Source organism: Botryllus schlosseri, chromosome 12, assembly GCF_051294905.1.
Source record: "Botryllus schlosseri isolate E-star chromosome 12, Bs_hap1, whole genome shotgun sequence".
Lineage (NCBI taxonomy): Eukaryota > Metazoa > Chordata > Ascidiacea > Stolidobranchia > Styelidae > Botryllus > Botryllus schlosseri.
Window position 1 is genome coordinate 16,394,336 of NC_137247.1, and position 19,996 is coordinate 16,414,331.

Sequence of the window (19,996 nt, forward strand, 5' to 3'; positions counted from 1 at the left end):
TTGTTTGCCACATTACACGTTTCCGTTCGGACCATATGGGCATACAATTGTTCAAGACTTGCCTTGTAGTGTGCGGGATTACTGTATCGATTTATTTTATGGCTATGCATAATGATCTTGATCATATTTCAACAGCGCGTTTTGCGTCAAGCAGGGTAGAGTCTGGATTCAGAATGACTACTGACTCCGCGACTTAAATACTTTTTGCAATCCTGTACTACGCAAACATGCGGTGCCATGCCGTGCGAGTCTAGTTGTATGGTCCTCCATTCAGGAAATAATGAGTTGAACTTCAGTCGCCAGCGATCGCTATAACTTCTGGTCGATTCTCTGGTCGCTTTTGATCTATGACGCGTGTGATTCGCCGTTGGCGCACCTTGCAAAACACCAAGTTCGAGCTACCCAAAAAGTTTTCGACAACCAACTCAGGGTACTACAAAAAAAACATCGTATTGAATTGATTGTGAGATGTAATGGTCTGATGAACAGTTTTTTCTCCAAAATAGATTAGAATTATTGGTACAGTTTTTTTTTGTTCCAAACTAGATTAGAGTTAGAATTATAGCTACGCAGGTTTTCAAAATTAGGTTAGAATTATAATTACTTAACTCGCAAAAACTTGGAAATTGAACCAGGTCCAGTTCATTCTAGTAAGGATTGTAATGACAAATGACTGCACAGAAAGCTTGGATTGTTTCGCACCATATACTGTCCTGTAGTATTTTCAGAAAACCAGTAATTATATTAGAATTAAGACTAGAGTCTAGAAACATTTCACAAATTAGATTAGAATTGGAATAAGATCAAAGAAACATTTAACAAATTAGATTAGAATTATATCACCGGTATTTCACTGTAATGTCTAATTGGTCTGATTGTCCAAGTCTGCCCGGCATTACATCGTGGAAGACGTTAAATTTGGGTATATGCAGAATAGAAGAGATCTCTGATCCGGAACTGTGCCTCCCGCAGAAGAAATGAAACGAGAGGTTGCGAAATCACGTTCAAAGTGGTAGACGGCGGATCACTTGATATGTAATGTTGCGACAGCTTTGTCGAGACGGGACGCGACGAGAGAAAGGCCTCTCTCTTGTCTAAATTGCATCTGCCTGTCGCGGTGACAACTTCGCAACCGTACGGATACAGAGCGTTTTGCTTTGGGTTTATTGACTGTGATTAGAAAAGGCTGGCGATAAAAGTAAAAGTTTACCGAGGCTTATCTATATCGAGAGTGTATTCTGGATACGAGTTTTTCCGGCGGGTAGTGTCGCATACTTGAAGCGGTCGAAGCTCTCCCTTGGTTTCTTTTATTTACGTCAGGTGCCGTGCAGACTCCTAGTGACGTTGTGTCTGCGTACTTGTCTGGAAGCGCGCTAAAGCGATAGTTGCGTGAGAATGGAATAGTTGGGTATGTGTGTTGACTGTTGAGCCACGAAAGCCAGGCAGTTAGAGATTAGATAGTTTATATTGCTTTGTTGCAATCTGCGTCAAGTTAAACTCGGAATTCACTATTTTTAGCGTACAGCTCACCATTCGCCGACTATTGTGCGTGCTAGTTGTTCTCGAGTATTGCTCGCGGCGCTGCGCTAGCTTACGGATATGCTTATTTGAACCTGTGCCGCTACTTCCGTCCACAACCTCGAGCAAGCGTAAACGCGCAGTGTAAATTCCACGCCCGTATAGCGTACTGCCGAAAACCGAGATTGTGGCTGGTTTTTGGTATATCATAATTGGTGGCATTTAAAAAAAACGCGTTTCGAAAGGCCACGGTTGCGGTAAAACGATCTGAGAAAGAAAATTGCCCAATCTCTTCATATATTCCTGAGCTAAGACGCAGGGTTCATATACTGTGAATATGATTATGGTAACGGTGATGTGATAGCTAGTTCCTGTTGTTAGAGGAAGGTACCAGTCTCGAGTGAACGGTGATGTTGTAAGTCTTCGGCTCAGCCGACGCGTAGCATTGGTTTGCGTGATCCTGAAATCTGCGTCGTGCGAATATATTCCGAGAGGAATCACGAAATCATGTCCCACGCTTCCACGCTGGCTAATTGCATTCGCCAGGAGCCAGTTTATTAGTGATGCGTTTTTGATTTCCTGCGTATTGCCATGATTGACGTGGAATTTTGATGAGCTGCCTGTTTGCAAAATACTTGAAGCCGAGAAGGGTCGTATTTAAGCTAGGACGCAAAATGTTCCGGATAACGTACTGAATTGTTGGCGGTGGGCGGACAGCATCCGGTAATGTGCAGGTTAAGCAAACAGCATGCTGCCCTGTCACTTCTATTCTCATTTGTAATTACATATGTGAATTTTACGAATCACCAGTCCCTGTTCTTGATATTCTATCTGCCTCCTAGAGGTACAAATCTATCCCATTGCATAAGCTATCGTTGATTTCATCCCTATTGAACAGGAACACACTACCGATACCATCAATGTTCATTTTCATCGGTTATGTCTTGATATCACAGTCGAAACTGCCCCAAAGACCAACCACACAATTGAGGTTCATGATTCTCAAACGCGAGCTAAATTACGAAGATATGTCGTGTCAGTAGTCTCGAGGAATTTGCAACTAACGTGATATCGATGAGCCTCAGCAGCAGCACCACAACAAAAGCATCTGTTGCTTCATGATATCGGGACCAAGGCAGAATTATCATGCTATTTTGTAGCGTTTCTTGGATGACCGAATATGCGTTGTTTTTTCATTAGCGGGTTACTTCGTAGCGCGTGGACTCCCGACTATTTTGATTTTTCGTAGTGCGTCCCGTGGCCGCTATGACTATAGTTTTGCTTTTGCGCTGAGGTCACGAGACTTCTGTCCGGTACATATATGGTATGGTATGCACCAGAGGTGAGCGTAGATTTGAACTGGGATTTGGAGATTTTTGTCGGACTCTGTGATTCACAATTGCATCATACAGCTCTGGGATTTACATTCCTATTAGGTTCGGTTCACCCACTCATCTCGGGTGCAATCGCTTCACACTCGTTATACTCGTAACGATGCGAGGTGTAACTTTGAGGTTTGTGAGAATTTGTATTTGTATACCTTTGATCTGGAATCCGAATCAACTCCCCTTTCCCGTTTCTAATTAGCTCAGCGAGGTTGTTCGCAGTATTTTGAAGGCTTCGGTGTGGGCGGACGGAACCGGACAATTTCGTTGAGTGGGCGACCAGGCGCTCGCAAACGCTGTATCAGACAGGTGTGGCGAGATAGCGTAGTGGTATAATCCACAGCTGCAACACCAATGGGTTGTGGGTTCTAGTCCGGCCGAGGTCGACTCCAGAATTCGTACTTAAGTGTTGGAGGTTTATCCAGGCTCCTCATCGTCATCTCGCCCGCGCAAGCGGTGTCTTGAAAAGCCAAGAAGTGGGCCGTGCTACAAGTCGGCAGCTACGGAATCAAATATAAGGATTATCGGTCTGGTGTAAATGACATTGACCATTGCAGTCGACAGACACCATCAATACTAGGGATGGTGTGAACGTGAGGTTCACGTTCGCGTTCTGTGCGTGAACCTCGGAAATTTAGAGGTTCGCGTTCACAACAGAACCTTGGTAGGTTCTGCACTGTGAACCTTTTTCATATATTACAGGTTTCACTTCATTACAACATCTTTGGTTCAAATTTATTGCATTTTAACTGCAGGCCACTCTATGCATGGCGCTGTAGGCATAAAAAATCAACACTAAACGAGCAGGTACCTTGACAATCTCAAAAGTTTTACTTGCTTTGTTGCAAAAGTTTGCTCGAAATATCCCAACTTTCCGTTAGTAAATATTTATTGACTCTCTGCTGCGAGCTTGACCCACAATCACAAAGCATCACGATCGGAATAAGCTGCGTAGTCAGCGAATGATGCTTATTCAACTAATCAATCTAGCAGGCGTATGGGGTCAATCATTAAAACCAATTGAGGTGTTGGCTACTGCTGTATAACTTGTTAATGGGGTAATATCGGTATAGCAAGTATAGAAACCCGTTTCACACTCTGCTCAATATCAATGTAGCAATACTCAGACGCCTAATACATTTTCCGATCTGTCATACGAGAAAGGTGACTCGAGTCTGACTTGAGTCAAGTCTTGACTCGAGTCATCCCAACTCTGCGATAAGGCTATATCTGCATCTTCCTTGCCCGACGGCATATGCATATCATGTACTAATGGTGCATATACGCAGATCGTGTGTATGCATATCATGAGTCGGTGTATATGCCGCAAGAACATCAGGGACAAAAATAATCTACGTCCCTTCCTTCCCTTATATTACCTGTTAAGTCCTCGTCAAAATTGTTGGCAAAGCGACGGAAGATATTGATTTTATGAGATTATAATATCATTTGATTGCCCCAGTTGATACATTTAGCGACGTTTAAAACGTCAATATGTATTTCAGCATCGTGACTTATTGTTGCCCGAATCGTCGCTAGGTATCGTGCACACTGCACATGTACATTAATATAGGCGATCATTTCATTGATGGATAGGTTAGAATTAGCAATATGACGTCCCGTGACGTCATGAGGTTCACGTTCGTGTTCACACAGAACCTTTCGAAAAGGTTCGCGTTCACACGAACCTGAACCTTTTAGAGGTTCAGACCATCCCTAATGAATACCAAAAACAAACAAAGAGGCGGTCAGTAACGGAGTGCTTCTACTTCACACTTTATAGTCCAAACTAATTTCTTTATACACAATGGATTTTGTAAAGTAGAAAGTAGTTTCGGGACATGTTTGCATTACTTTTAAGAGCGAAATCGCCACGACTTGACGAAAAAGTTACTGTATCAGGGTAGCTGGATATTTTACGGAAATTGTACCTATTATTTGTAGCGTCATTGGTCGTCTTGCGCTAGTCGCGAAGGTGCACACTGTATGATTTCGAAAGTGACTACCTCTTAATAACTTGTTATGGTATGCTACGCATTGGCGAAATCTACTTGTCGAAATTACTTACAGAAAAAATTTTCAGATATTAATTTTCGACGTCTAGTAGCATTAACATGTCCCTTAACTTGTATCTGTAATTAAGTAGAAAACAGTGGCGTTACGTCTACGCATACACGAGTAGCAGCTCAGACTACTCTGGCCGCTCCAAGGGGCGATATCGACCCGTGGGAAAGATTTTGAGAAAGAGGGGCGAAAATATCGAATGTGTCGATCGTGGGGTGAAAATTTTAAAACAGTGATTCCCAGTGGGCTATTTTGAGGAACAAGGGGGCGAAAATACCACAAGTGCGAAAGTGTTAGGACGTTCGGTGAGATATATTTCACTAACACGGCCAAAAAGGTTACCAGCCGAAAAAGGTTGGGAACCATTTTGTTAGAACGTTCAGCCAATTTTATTGGTAAAAATGCGACTCCATGCTTGACTCATTCTAACACGAGAAAAGTGAAAAAGGTTTGGCACCACTACAACGATATCCCTTTGTACGAGACCGAAATATCGGGACTTGCCCCCGAACTGCCAGACGGCGTGATACTCCGGCCAAATGTTTAACTTGCGTCACTGTTTTGAAATGGTGATGACTCTCCATCGTCGCAGACCGCTCGGATCACGAGAGACGCGATACACATTTGGTCATGGTCACAGTTTCTTGTTTTGACGTTGAACGTACCGTGTTTTTATTTAGTCTACCGATCCCCGTTCGGCCGGTTTGTTTTTTCGAGATCTCCGCAAACTGTCTTTCGACCAGGTATACGAATGATCTGATAATTCTAGATATCTAAATGTGCTAGTTAAAGAGCAAACGCATTTACTCTAATTCTAATATAATTAGTGAAATGTTTCTATATTTAATTTCAAGTCTTGTTCCTGAGAATGTTACGCGAGTACTGTATAGTGCGAAAAGGAGCCGAGCTTGGTGAACAGACAATTTCCATTATCATACTTGTGAGAATAAACTTGTGCTATGAACGGGACTTGATTTTTGTTATAGTTCTTTCGAATTCAATAATTTCAATCTAATTCGAAATACACCGTTACCGTGTTGCTGAAATTCTAATTCGAATCTAATTTAAAAAAAGCTGGAAACATTCTAGTTGTCGGGCTCTGCAAATCCAGTCTTGGCAGTCGCATTCCATGTCTTCTCAACAGTCGATGAGATTAGCGTTTGATCCTGGTTATGTATGCGCCTACAGGGGCGTTCGTTATAATGGAATGGGATTATGAAAGGGACGAAAATTTTCGAGTGACGTCACATACTGTGGCGTGTGAAGGGCGGACATGACGTCAAAACTTCCAAATCAAACAACACATGAGTGACGTTGGCTACACTATCGTACTGCTCGACTGTTGCCAAATGTATTTGAATTACTTTATCAATTAAAAAATGGGAGAGTTCGAAGTCTTGTACATTAATTAGTGAAATAAAACGCCCATTATTAAACTGATTCTGTAATTTGGAGCGTAACTTGGAAATCTTTATGACGTGATATAAAAGAGTTCGTTGTTTACTTCCGAATTCTCCAACGTCACAATGATGCAAGTATTGCAGCAAGCTGTTAAAAAATAACCTGCAACTCGTAACAAGACGGGTAATATGTGAATGCTGAGAAGACTAATACAATACTCGTACGGAATTTGACGAAATTCGACAGTAAAGAAGACATTTTAATAAGTCGGCAGCAAATTTCTCATTCAAAGTTCTTGTTCTTTGTTTCGATTTGAATAATTTTGTCATGATTACATTCTGGGTTGCTTTTAATTGTTGAAATTTCACCGGTCCTCAAGCTAAAACGGTTGGGCACCACTGAGCTAGATCCCATCTGCCAGTACGCACGGATCGCACAGACGCGAAACCCGAGGCTAATCTATAAAGTAAGCGACGCGGATTCGGGCGTCGTTATGCGTACAGCATTTCTTGGTAATTGGAAACAGGTAGAATTCTCTCGTCTTCCGGGCCACGCTAGCCGTCTGGCACGCCGAGACATCTACATTATTTATTGATCGCTTTGTTGATGTCGGACCCGGAGTTTGAACTGTGGTAACATGACCGTGCTGGATCAATTCGTGGGCCCTTTACTGCGCGAAATCCAAGTAATCTAGCAGGGCGAAATGATTGCAGTCTAGCTAGACTGTCGGAGATCAAGGCCTCGGGGCTTTAATATTGCAAACTTGACTTATAACCCGATTTCGTATGTCTGTTTCGCACTATACGAGAAGAGATCCCTCGCGACTCTTGTAGAACCTACTGCGTGAACCGTGAAGAGCACTCGTGACGGTTTGATCAGTCTCCCGACGTGTTTTTCTAGCTGTCTAGTCTGTGGAATGTAATGACATATGAGCCAGTAGCCAGCACGGTACGCATTCTGGCCCGCGACAAATGCGGTTACGAGTCTTTCCGGAACCTGACTGATTTGAATGCGCAGAGTAGACAAAACAAGATTTGAGAGGGTCTACGATAGATATCTGGACTAGACAGTAGACACGCTTAAACAGTTTCTCTGGCCTCTACGTAGATTAGATCACATTGGTTGATATCGTTAATTTGTGTTCAGCTCATGCGTTGAATCTCTTCAGGCTAATGCCACAGTTTTCCCATGAGCCAGACTCTGTTTGGATGCGGTTTATGTACAATTGTACAATGTACATGAGTCAGCAGCCATGTTATCTGCAACAAAAATAGCATCGCTCAAGCTTTGCAGCTCTTTCATAGTCGAGTTATCAGGCGGGGCATCTGCATTCTGTATGGTACGCAGCCAATACTCTGATTAAACATTCCCGTTTCTGCCCCCCTCTTCATGTTATTTACCACGGCAATGCTATTTCACGGTTAATAAAATGAATCTGGCGCTCTTGTATCGCAGGGGTTGTGGTGTTACACACTCGCATTCTTAATCTCGAATTTTCCATTGAATTCGCTTTCTGAATATACTTATCCTGTAACAGTTGAGTAACTGACCCAATTTCCAGATAGCTCTGGTTTATGTGTGCTTCGGGCGAGGGGCGACTGTAGGCTGGTTATGGTTGTGCAAATGTGCACTGTACGTACAGTGTATCGACACTGCTTGATACCAATACACCAACTTTATAGATGTAAGTAAGGTTTATGGTCGACCCGAATTACTGTTGCGAGACAAATATGATGGCTAGCCTTGGCGCTATCAGCAATATAAATGACCTGCTGCCGGTAGTCGCTGTAGCGAGCCGCAAGGTTTACCTTTCAATCGACTCGCTTCGCTGCGGCAAACAACTTATCATCCCAAGTTCAAATTAGCCTTATGAATTTTTCATTGATGCTGCTCCGTTCGTCACCACATCCGTGGGGGGAGATTGCCGGTCAATCATTTCCGTATCTTGCTAACACTTGGCATCGGGTTTCGGCCTTTTTGGTGTCCGTAATGCATATAAGCTAGGGTTACCATGCGTTCACTTTTAAGAGGATTTGTCGTCTTTTTTGGCTTTTTTGAAAGTGTCCTCGGAGGACGCCCAAATGTCCTCTTTTTGTGAATTTTGGTTGAGTATAGGGCAAAATTCGACTGAGATACAGTGAATCAGCAGTGTAGTAACGCTCCGGAGACTATTTCGGGAACTGAGCCGGAACGATGACCGTTTTTGAAAAAATGACTATTTATTAAGGATTTTCCTCCGGTATTGTAAGACTGAAAATTTTGAAAAAATGTCCTCTTTTCAGATTTCCAAAATATGGTAAACCTAATATAAGCAGCACTGCGGAATAAAGTTTGGTTGTGTTTATTCCATCTTCCGTTTATAGATTACGGAGTATTGATCGGATATTGCGATGCTTTCTGATACCATGTATCTTAGCGGCCTTCGCTTGAAATATGTCAACGTACCGTGATTTAATTTGCATACGTTGCGAACTTGCGGTGATAGAGGCCGACTGTTCGTACATTATGGAGCGTAGTTAGTCACGGTTTGTGGATTCAAGTGTCGATTACGAACGCCCTACGGGTACTGGAGCTTTAAGGAAAGCTGACGTGTGCACGAAGTAAGAAGCAATATTGAAATGTTAAGTGTGGCAGCGCCGATAGTACCTTTCATAGGGCTCCGCGATTGTAAACCCAAAGAAACTTATCTCAGCGATAGGGGTCTTACATCGATTCGTTGGCGCTTACGTAGGACAGGTCTCAGTGTGTATGACCCGTTCCTGACTGTTCAGTGTTCACACATGTTCGTGTGCCCACAAACCGATGCGAATATGTTCTAATAGTATCCGATTGGGACTGATATTTAGCAGATATCCGCGTGACGCGTGTACCACTGCTAACATGAGCTTGCCTAATGCCTATATCGCACGCTCGTTCCCGAGTGCACTACCCGAGTGCGATGATTCAGCGTTCCAATTTGGTCTGACTTGCTTCCTGAATGTGTCCAAATCTGGACGTGGAAGTTAACAAGGATATGGTATCTGGCGTCGGAGCGGTTAATGCGGATCCCGCTCGTTTGCCGGTTGCGGCAAAGCATCGCATAATCTTGGGTATGGGAGTTTGAGAAGTTACCTTGGCGGTTGATATTTAAGTCCATTATGAAACGGAAAATTATGTTTTTAATGCAACTGCACATGCTTCATGCTCAGAGGAATCCGAAAAGTTGATATACAGAGAGAGAGAGAGAGAGTCTTTATACACTAATATTCATCCCAAATCCGAATAGCGCGGGATTTCACCGACATGCGTAAATAAAGATTAGACTTAGTTGTCGCTTGTATACTGTATAGTCGTTGTCACTCCAACTTGGATAACTGATGATCGATTATCCAGTAAAATGAAGGTGTATCCGTTTTTTTGAGCGCGTATGGTTTTCCTATAGTTTGCTCCGATTGGCGCTTTTGCCTTCTATGACCACGGGAGCTACTTTTACGAGCGTGAAGGGGCGGTGAATTCACGCATTAAGAACGCTTGATTTCGTGCGGACATGATCGCGTTGTTTGTCGCTGTGATCTGAATAATGATTTTCTGGCATCACCGTAATCGATTCCGAAAACGCTGTATAATCCACCAAATTCAGGTATGTTGTGTACTGCGAACTCTCAGACAAGTGGCGTCGTATCATAACCGCATGTTCTGAATCTAGCTTCGGACTATACAACAGAATAGGTCCATATAGTGTCGGACTGTCGGTGCTGATTGATATCCTCGGAAGAAGTTGGAGTGGGTTGGTCATTAAATTTGATAATATCGTTGGTGGTTCTGTTGGTGTCCAGGCGTCGGCTTTGTAGAAGTCTATTTCGAATGATTTTTAGAAAAAAAATCGAGGGAAAATTCCCTTATCGTCAACAACTCATTCAATAGCGCTTCTACTTGTGAATTATCAAGTGGAAGTAAAATGCAGCCGTTTCGGGTCTGCCTCACGCATTGAATTTCAAAACCCGACACTTTTTATTCTATGCGCACGCGTAACTCGAAATACTGTAATGCTGACATTCTTGTAGCGGGCGCTTCTTATGAATAAGGCAGAATGCCCGACCAGGTGATTGACCCCTCGTACACCGCCCCCAGAACCGTGACTTTTGTAGCTGGCGAAGTAGCCCAGTGTAGTGACACGCCTGGCGTGCCGCTTGCTATTTTTTCGTGTGTACTGGAGTGTAATTGCAGGATGTCACATCCGGCAGGTTGGTAATGAACACACATTCCAGTGTTATGATAGAGCTCCGCTCGGGCCCCTCTTCACGCCATTTCGAGAACGGATGATTGATTGCTTTTTAATGAGATTAATCCTGATTTGACGTGACCAATAACCCGATACGTGCTTGACAGAGTGTTGCGCGAGTGCTTCCAGTTAAAAACTCGCGTTGACCGTGGGCGTATCTCTACTCATTCGCGGATTCGTTGGTTAGTTCCACAGTTCTGCCTTGTAAAAAGCGGAGTGTTATCGTAACGCGGGTAACGGGAAAAGTACCAGTAAAGATTTCTCGATATATAATATTGTATGCAAATACAGTTTTCGGAGGCGCAATAAACTCTTAACCCCAGTGTGATTTTACGATTGCACGCTCGGGTTGATCAGCGACGTAGACGTTTGCCTTTGTAGAACACTGCTCCTGGAGCTTTCTTGCGGACGGCCCAAGTGCGTACTTTGTGAATGAATGCTTCCTGTTTTAGCCGCATGTGACGCTAGTGTTGAGCAAAAATGTAAATCAAAGACTAAAAATAACGACCGCGCCTGGTATTTATAAGCTAACCGCTCTCCGGAGAGTATTTTTTCTCTAAGCAATGTCGCGTCTAAAGTGCACTGCCGTTTCGCGCTGATTTGTTAAATGGCGGTGTGAATTATTGAATTATTTGTTTATTCTGATGTGATCGCCCCTATTTGACCCGCTCTGGCGCACTGCTATTTAAATTACCATTTAATCTGCCCCCTGATATAGTGATATCTTTGTGCTGTTGATTTTCGATCCGTCAGAAATGAATTCAATACTTCATTTTCTCGTTTGCTGTGGTCATTTTCACCTTGTACCTATATGTAGCGTTATGCTATGTTATTAGTGCTCTATTACTGTCGTTGGTGAAGTGCAATGTGCAGAAACTGGCTCGGTAATCGAATTGTCGGCTGTCGCTCTAAGAAGTGTCCCACCATGCGGATTCGTGTGCACGACGCGTTAGCTGGACTTGTAGACTGGCCCCTAGTACGCGGTGGTGTTGACAAACTGGAGAGACGTTGTCGCGGGCTAGGTTCAATCGAGTACAGACACTGTCAACGAAAACACTTCAGATTGACTCTACCTTGAAGGAGTGCTGCTAGTGATAGGCCATGACTTGTTGACCAAGGCTGAATTCTTGGTTTCTTTTGTGACTAGGGCAAGCGCGGGATTGAGACAAATTCGTCGCCTCGTGACAGAGGCGGCTCTGCCTTTTTCCATCTCAATCTTTAATTGCTGTTGCGGATTTGGTAAATGAGTATTTGCAGGAAAACGTAACATCTCTTTGCCTTCTGTCAGCGTGTATCACATCGTTTGAAGTAATGCCAGTTGAAGAAATCGCTCCATTACTGTTGTGTTGGTTGACAACAGTGGACAAATCGGATTTTCAATTACTAGTCCTACTGGTGGCGAAATTTATCCAATTTGGCAAGAGAGGTTAAATTTCTGAAATGCGGAATTTTTGTATGCCGACGTGACGTCACTGATCTATTGTGATGTAGCGAACTGCATTTATAGGGGCTATTGCGTTGGCGTGGTGCAATGTTTCCGGACGAATATTTGATTATATACCATAACAAAAGCGCCTTGGTGCCGGATTTTGTGCTGTCGTCTCTCCCTCCGTATGCGCATTTTTTTCAGCACCATTGATCGATTCGGACGGCGGAAAGTTCGTTGTCAATGATTCAATCCTGATCTAAACGGATCGCACATTTACCTCAGGATGTGGATTTCTATTGAACGCACTAACCCGAATCTGTCTCATCGTTATTGGAAGCTCGTAAATGTTGCTTTGTCGCCTTGAGGATGCGTGCCGTATTTTCTAGATCCACACTTTTTCCCATTTGCGATCAAACACTCAATCATTTTATGTGATTGCATGGGAATAGACACTAAAAGCGAGTGATATGGTGGTTCATGAGATGGATTTGCATGCAATTTGCATACAAATTGGTGTCAGGAACCACCGCATCACCCCCTTTAGTATCTATCGCTTCTGCACCTCCAACACTACACATCGCCTGGTGATAATCGCCCATGTAATCTGTCAACGGGTATCTATTCTTCATTCTATACGTTGTCATCGAGGAGAGTGTATAACCTCCCCAGATAGTGGTACACATAAATGGTACTCGGCTGACCCTTTACATGTGGAATCATATTTATGGATGTGGAATCTGAATCGCACTCGATTTCCGCCAGAAGTTGCAGTGGGAAGCTGAAAGAGACACTTGATAAATAAAGCAAGAAAGGGCCAGAAAACCTGAACAATTTAGTTGAGGCTGAACGTACATTTCAAACACTTGGATATCGTGTTAGCAGTACCAGAACTCGTCTCCCATGGTTTTGAGTCGGTGTTACAATAAACAAATGTCTTCTGCGCAGCTCACGTGTGCATTTTACTGCTTAGCTTTGATTGCGGAGCAAAAATGCCCAAATTTGAACCCGCAATCCAAACCCTACATTACCCCCGTGCGCCTATGAGCACGGTCGTTCGCGACAAACAAAATGGAAACGCGATTCTCGGTAAAAGACTAAAGGTCGCATTATCCCTCTACATCTAGCGGTCTAATATCGCGTCGACATCAACCATGAGTCACGCCGTGGCGCGCTAGACGATATTGACGTTTCGAAGGTCATTTAATCGCGATTTCGTCTTTGAACGTATCGTGTGTTTTGACAGAGGGTCTCCAACATTAGTTCCGCTGACTGAACGCTTGCGGTCGACTTCAGTAGCGTCTGATCGTGCTATTTGCGGTTAGGTGCGGTGTCTCCGAGGCGGTCTTTCGGTGCCTTGTTCTCCCTAGGCGAAGGCTAGCTACTTGTGTGGTCTGTGACGGTCGCTCTCTCGACTGCTAATTGAGATATGGGAATATCGATCATGCCATGTCAATATCCATTACCAGAATTCCACAATTTAGGTATAGTGTGTGAGGCGCAATGAATTTTCAATATGGAACTTTTGTGGCTTTTGAGGACCGTTGTAAAACCTATCCGCAGAGCAAGTGAGATTATCGTCTCCTGTCGCAGTGAATCGCAATACCTCGGCTTTTATAGCCGTTGAAAGGAATCGCTAAATTTATCGATATTCGACATCGACACATCAACATCCTAACACGGCATTTCTGCTCAACTGGCGGACCGCGGTCGGAATCCGGACATAATATGTGTCCGTATTCGCCTAGTTATTTTCAACAAAACAAAAAAAGCCCAGATTAATTTCATGCTTTTCGCAAATTAGCGGTGCAAATTCTCAGTAGGCTGCGTGTGGGTTGACTTCCAGCGGCGAGTCACACCTTCCAAACATGAACTTTACAAATAATAGATTTCGCATCTGTATGACCAGCGAAGACCCTCACCACTGCATACGCGCTGCCTCGCTCCCGCCATTTCAAAACCAATATTTAATGAACTAGCAAGGAATAAAAATGCCAATTCTCCCACCAGGGTGACCAACAGGACAAGAAATACAGTTCGCTTGTTGCATTCTCTTACGCCGTTTAACCAGATTGTGTATACAGTTGTACACTTTATTACATTTGAATAGTATATACATTAGGGTTGTTCAGATTTGAAAAATTGTCAGGAAACTTCTATGCTTGTGACCCAAATGAAGGTTTAGTACATAAAAACACTTTTATGAGCAATTTTGGTCATCTTCGTCCTGATCTTCTATCCCCGAAAACCCCCCAAAGATCCACGGGGCAATTCTCCTTACTACTGGATATGCAATGTTGACCACGTCACCGGTTTATAGCTTTTGTGACGTTATCAGTTGAAAACGGCCGTGTAGAGATGATATATTGCAATAAAATAGCCATGATTTCAAAATTGTACTTAACTGCAGTCCCATAAAGGCCACATGCGTAACGATTTCACTCTGCACAACCTGTATATCATGCTCATGGGAATCATGTATTGGTTGCACCATTGACATCGGCTTGTTTTGGATCGTACATTGAAGAAGCGCCGTTGGATTGCAATTCGTGAACAAATACTGATATTCCCAGCTAGTTTTCAGCCATAAGATATTATTCAAAGGTATGTCATGTCAGTATAACTTTTCTCAACTTCAAATCATCTGTAAAATACCGAGTTATCTTATTTTATGGTAGACTGCAATTTAGTTGAAGAAGAATGCCTGAAACAATGCATCAACACAATGTTCCGCGCTTGCCTTATAGATATTCTTGTCATATTCCATACGTTGTCAACCTCTTCAACAGTTGGAAGGACACAGTCCTGCGTTGTGGTAGTTTCGGGGCAATTTTCTTTCCGATATGGCGGATGTAGTAGAACCTCATCTAGAGTCGGTAACTTGGAGTGACTAATACACTCAGATAAATATCCTTCAGAATAGTGACCAGAATATCATACCAAATAGTGGGCAGACCTGAATCTTGTTCATGGTTCGTCCGCAAAACCCATATCCGCTTTGTTTCAGACTTTCTTCTGCAACTAAATTGCAGTCTACCATAAAATAAGATAACTCGGTATTTTACAGATGATTTGAAGTTGAGAAAAGTTATACTGACATTACATACCTTTGAATAATATCTTATGGCTGAAAACTAGCTGGGAATATCAGTATTTGTTCACGAATTGCAACCCAATGGCGCTTCTTCAATGTACAATCCAAAACAAGCCGATGTCAATGGTGCAACCAATACATGATTCCCATGAGCATGATATACAGGTTGTGCAGAGTGAAATCGTTACGCATGTGGCCTTTATGGGACTGCAGTTAAGTACAATTTTGAAATCATGGCTATTTTATTGCAATATATCATCTCTACACGGCCGTTTTCAACTGATAACGTCACAAAAGCTATAAACCGGTGACGTGGTCAACATTGCATATCCAGTAGTAAGGAGAATTGCCCCGTGGATCTTTGGGGGGTTTTCGGGGATAGAAGATCAGTACGAATATGTCCAAAATTGCTCATAAAAGTGTTTTTATGTACTAAACCTTCATTTGGGTCACAAGCATCGAAGTTTCCTGACAATTTTTCAAATCTGAACAACCCTAATATACATATTGAAATGAACCCCCGAGTATTTTCAGCTGACACTCGCCAGAGGTAATCGTCGGCAACTAGTAGAGAATTGGAAAGAACATTGTGTCAGCCGAAAATATTCGGTTCATTTCCATATGAATATGCCAGTCAATTGTATGTTGAAGCTTTGTACCACCAGTAAGCTCTTCAAATGTATCGCATTTGTACGACTGCAAATGGTGGGGTAGCCCTGCGATACGGTATCAGAACCGTAGCCCTAACGATCACCAATCACGGTAGGACATTGAATGCGGAAGTGGTTCACGTTGCGATTTGAAGTAGTTTTTTAATGACTGATGAAGGCATAAACGCTTTACATTTTAGTTCCGCAACTTGGTCATGATTCGTAAACTTTGTGCATACATCTATGTAGCGAACTGGCGATTGGGACTTCCCCTCTTCGCTCAGTATTTCCTGACTTCGTGTCGTTGTTCGACACCCGACAATGCAACTTGCGATAGAGGGGATGTGCATTGTGCGGCCACGCATTCGGGAAGCATGGAAAGATCGCCGGTTTTTCATCGAGGTCTGATTACACGGTATCCGGTACCGATAGGGTTTGTCGTTTTAAGGCCCAGTTCCAAACCATATGAGGCCACCCACAGGCTAGAAATTGTTATCTCAGATTCGCTCATAAGAAAATAATGCGTTTTCAAATGTCGCGCGTTCGCTGTTGCGGTACACTCCTAGATAAATTCAGTTGAATATTGATGAATTCAATATTGAATTACCATTATTACTTTTCCCTCCAATTCCGCCATAGACAAACGATGGATCGATGGTATGGCTGTCGTGTTCTATGGTTACCGTATGACTTATCCCTGAGAGTGACTGAGTGGATAATAGGTGTATATTCCAAATTTCTCACCATGTCGGGGTGTGCGAATCGAGTACTTTCTGCTAGGTGATTCGGCTTTACACTCGCACAGCCTGATGATAATGAGCCAAATACAGCTGTCATTATGAAGCCATATGCATTGGATGGGAGCATTCGGCATATTTTGCAAGAGATGTATGGGCGTAAAAGTTGAATTTTTTTATCACAAAGTGTCACAAACTCGACTGACACCCCCACCTTGGGTCATGGGAGAAATCTGTAAAATCAGGTCCCAATAGTTGACCATGCTCACCGCGTTGGCATTTGACCCCGTATGTGTATCTCGTTCAAATACCCCGATCAACAAATGTCTCCGGTCCATCTGTTTAAATAGACATCTATTGTGGTCTAACAGTAAAAAACCAAAGTCTGATGATGAAAACGATAGTTATCGCGCGTTCCTTTACATGGCTTGTACGAATGTAGCGCCCTTTTTTGGAGTAGTTCTGAAGTACTTCCAATTTCCATTAGTCTGTTTCGAGAGAGATGGGCGTGCTCACCGTCTCGCCGGCGTTGCCGTGACTTGCGTTCCGCCCGCCTAATAAACACTTCACACATTCGAATAACGTACGCGCGTATTAGTAATGTCATTCCCCTTGTTGTACTACATAGTACAATGGCGAAACGTGACTGCCCTACAGACGGAGGCGTCTACGCGTATCAATCATAGGTTTTATGTGAGTTCGTGTCGGTCGCACGCTCCTTTGATGACTGGCGAACGCTAAACCTGTTTCGTGCCTTGTCTAGACTGCGAACGCAGCCGTGAAATTATTCCGGTACAGTTGATAAAGTTTGGATCCTTTGCATTGCATGCTTTCCCATTTCGTAATGACATGCAGTGCGGCGCCGCGACTGTTGATTCGTCGTTGTAAACAACTGGCTAAACTTGGGCGTTGTGAGGTTGTCCCCGACTTTGAAGAGCTCTCCAAGTGCTTTCGGTAACACTCGGAAAAGGCTGTGCTATTTGCTTCCGTCGGCAGTCGTGTATGTGTAATTGTGTATGTGTATAGTAGGTGTGTAAAAATTCCGCTCAAAGTTTAGTTTGGTTGGTTGCCGATGTGTGCATTTCAGTTAGCGCGCGTTTATAACATATAGTTTGTCAGTTTTGGAATGTAGTAGTGATAGTAATGATATTGAACCTTTTAAACCTTTGCATTTGAGCGACATCAGGAGTGTTACAGTTATATGTCGACGGGATAGACACATACGATACACATCACATATACAAGAGTGGTATTAGGAACTGTACGGTACCACTGTATCGAAGACGCATTCTGATTCTATGAAGTTTGGGTACGAGGTGTAACACACTGCTGCAGTGATACTTAACCGGGTTTCACACACCACACACACGGCTCATGCAGCAGAGAGGTCACATTGATTAGTAGGGAATATTCATTGTTAATCTTTTCGTTGTTGTGTGACAGTCACGTTTCAATGGTTCAGTTCAATTAGCACTATTGTCGTTCCACAGTTCGTTTTACAGAGAGCTTCTTGGAGTACAGAACTTCAATATACAATTAAATAGTGTATTCGTATTGAAATGGACCCGAATATTTGCGGCTGACACTCGTCAGGGGTAATCGTCAGCAACTGGTAGAGAATTGGAAAGAACATCGTATATCAACAATCGCATCACAATATTCGTTTTGCGCACCGGTATTCAATAGTAATATATTAGATGTGTAATGTGTAATATGGTTCGCGACGTTAGTACAAGTTTAAGAACCCCTGCGCTGTAGTAACCAAATGGTGATTTGTCTACCGTCATTGTCAGGGAAAGATTAATATATTACGTGCATGTACAGTTAGTTACGATGTATTGCGATACATGAAGCAAACTGCAATACCATGTGATTTCCAACAGGTCGTAAACACGGTATCGTCCATGCCGAATATTTCTTGTTTTCAAACGTTCAAGATGCCCCGCTGCCCGCGTGCAGCTGACAATTCTGCCGTTCGCTTTTCCAGGTGTCCAAAAATACTTTAACGATGCTGGAATGCAAACGGTGCACGCGCGAAAGAAATAAAGGCAAAAGCCGGCGGTCGTGCGCCAATTTCAAGTCCTCCAAAGCGGCCAGCGACCGATCATCGACGTGTCATCACACGGCCGGGATAGTAGGCTCGTCGCGACACGACCACTGCATTGTTTGCCAGATAGCGGAGAAGCCGCACGCGCCGATCGTAGACGCTCAGCAATACAACTCGCAAGTTCTGCCGTCGTCCGATCGACAAACACGAGGCGAGTATGCTTAGGTTATTTATATGGGCGATAACGCTGTCTGCGTGTGGCGGAATTGGAGTCCCGATTGGACCGAGATATCGTTTCTTATATGTTCATTGTTCAGCTATACAGTTTACTTATAAGCATTTGCGGGCTGCAGAGGCCGCGGAGTAGTCAGCGTTGCTACCGAAAGTAGTAGCGCTTTTCATGACGTCTAGAAACGTACCCATTTGCGTAAGAGTGCATATGAGCATTTGAGCAAAACCTATTTGAGTAGGCCTACTTCGAAAAAGCACAAGTACTTCGTTGCTGACAACCGCGCGCGGGAAGCGCTAATTTGGGCTCATTGCCTTTTACAAACTTGAATGTGAACGGCTGCGGTGTGTCCCGGGCAATTCTAACATGTAAATTCCCGGTATTTTTGCCGGTTGCGCGTGTTCGCGATTCGTTAAATTTTTTGAGGTCAGCGTTTTCGATTCATTGCCGGGTTGCCGTCGAAGTAGATCCAAATATAAGAACCACTGACAATTTCGCGTGTCAACGACGCGAATCGAAGTAGTTCGTCCGTGAAAATTGTGTAACAGCTGATTGTGTGACATGGTTACTGGTTATCCTTTCGGCCAACCGTATTTCATCATCATGGCGTTGTTTTAATCGTGTCTGATCGGTATCTGCACAATTAAGGGCACTGGTCGAAAACGTAGACAAATCTTATAAACAAATGATTGCATGACAACCCTGATGCTGGCTTATAAGTCACGCCATCACGTGAAAGCATCGCCAGACGCCATTTGCCCATGCTTTAAGATACCGATCGATTCTGATGTTTTGGTAGCAGATCAGTTGATATCCTGCACTCCGGTGATTTCAAATAGTGTTTACTTTCTTATATTCATCAGCATTGTACGCAAATCGAAAGTGCTTGCGAATATAAAGCTATTGATAGTAAGGCACCGATTACGTTAATTGCTGCGATGTATCCGTATATCGCCGACAATCCGTTTTACCGATACCGAGGTCCTGATCTAGCGTTTGGCAAACAAGGCCTCAACACACATTAAACAAATGCGCGGCTCTGCCATTGAACAGGCGGCGGGTGAGGGGGCGGAGCTCGACTCCGCAGACATTCTCAACGGCAATTGGCTGTCCGCGAGTTCACCGACACCGTCTCGTGTCTAGCCGGCGCGCGGTACACTCAATAATGAGAGCTGCTTACGTGG

General features: G+C 43.5%; 1 protein-coding gene across 1 annotated transcript in view; it reads left to right on the forward strand.

Annotated features, from left to right (window-relative positions):
• The window catches only part of LOC145452641 (uncharacterized), a 35,433-nt gene that overhangs the window by 11,349 nt on the left and 4,088 nt on the right, over window positions 1–19,996 (forward strand). The window contains exon 4 of the mRNA XM_080330823.1: window positions 18,524–18,794. Within this exon, the coding sequence (XP_080186949.1) occupies window positions 18,524–18,794 (271 nt within the window). The remainder of the gene's footprint in view (window positions 1–18,523; window positions 18,795–19,996) is intronic.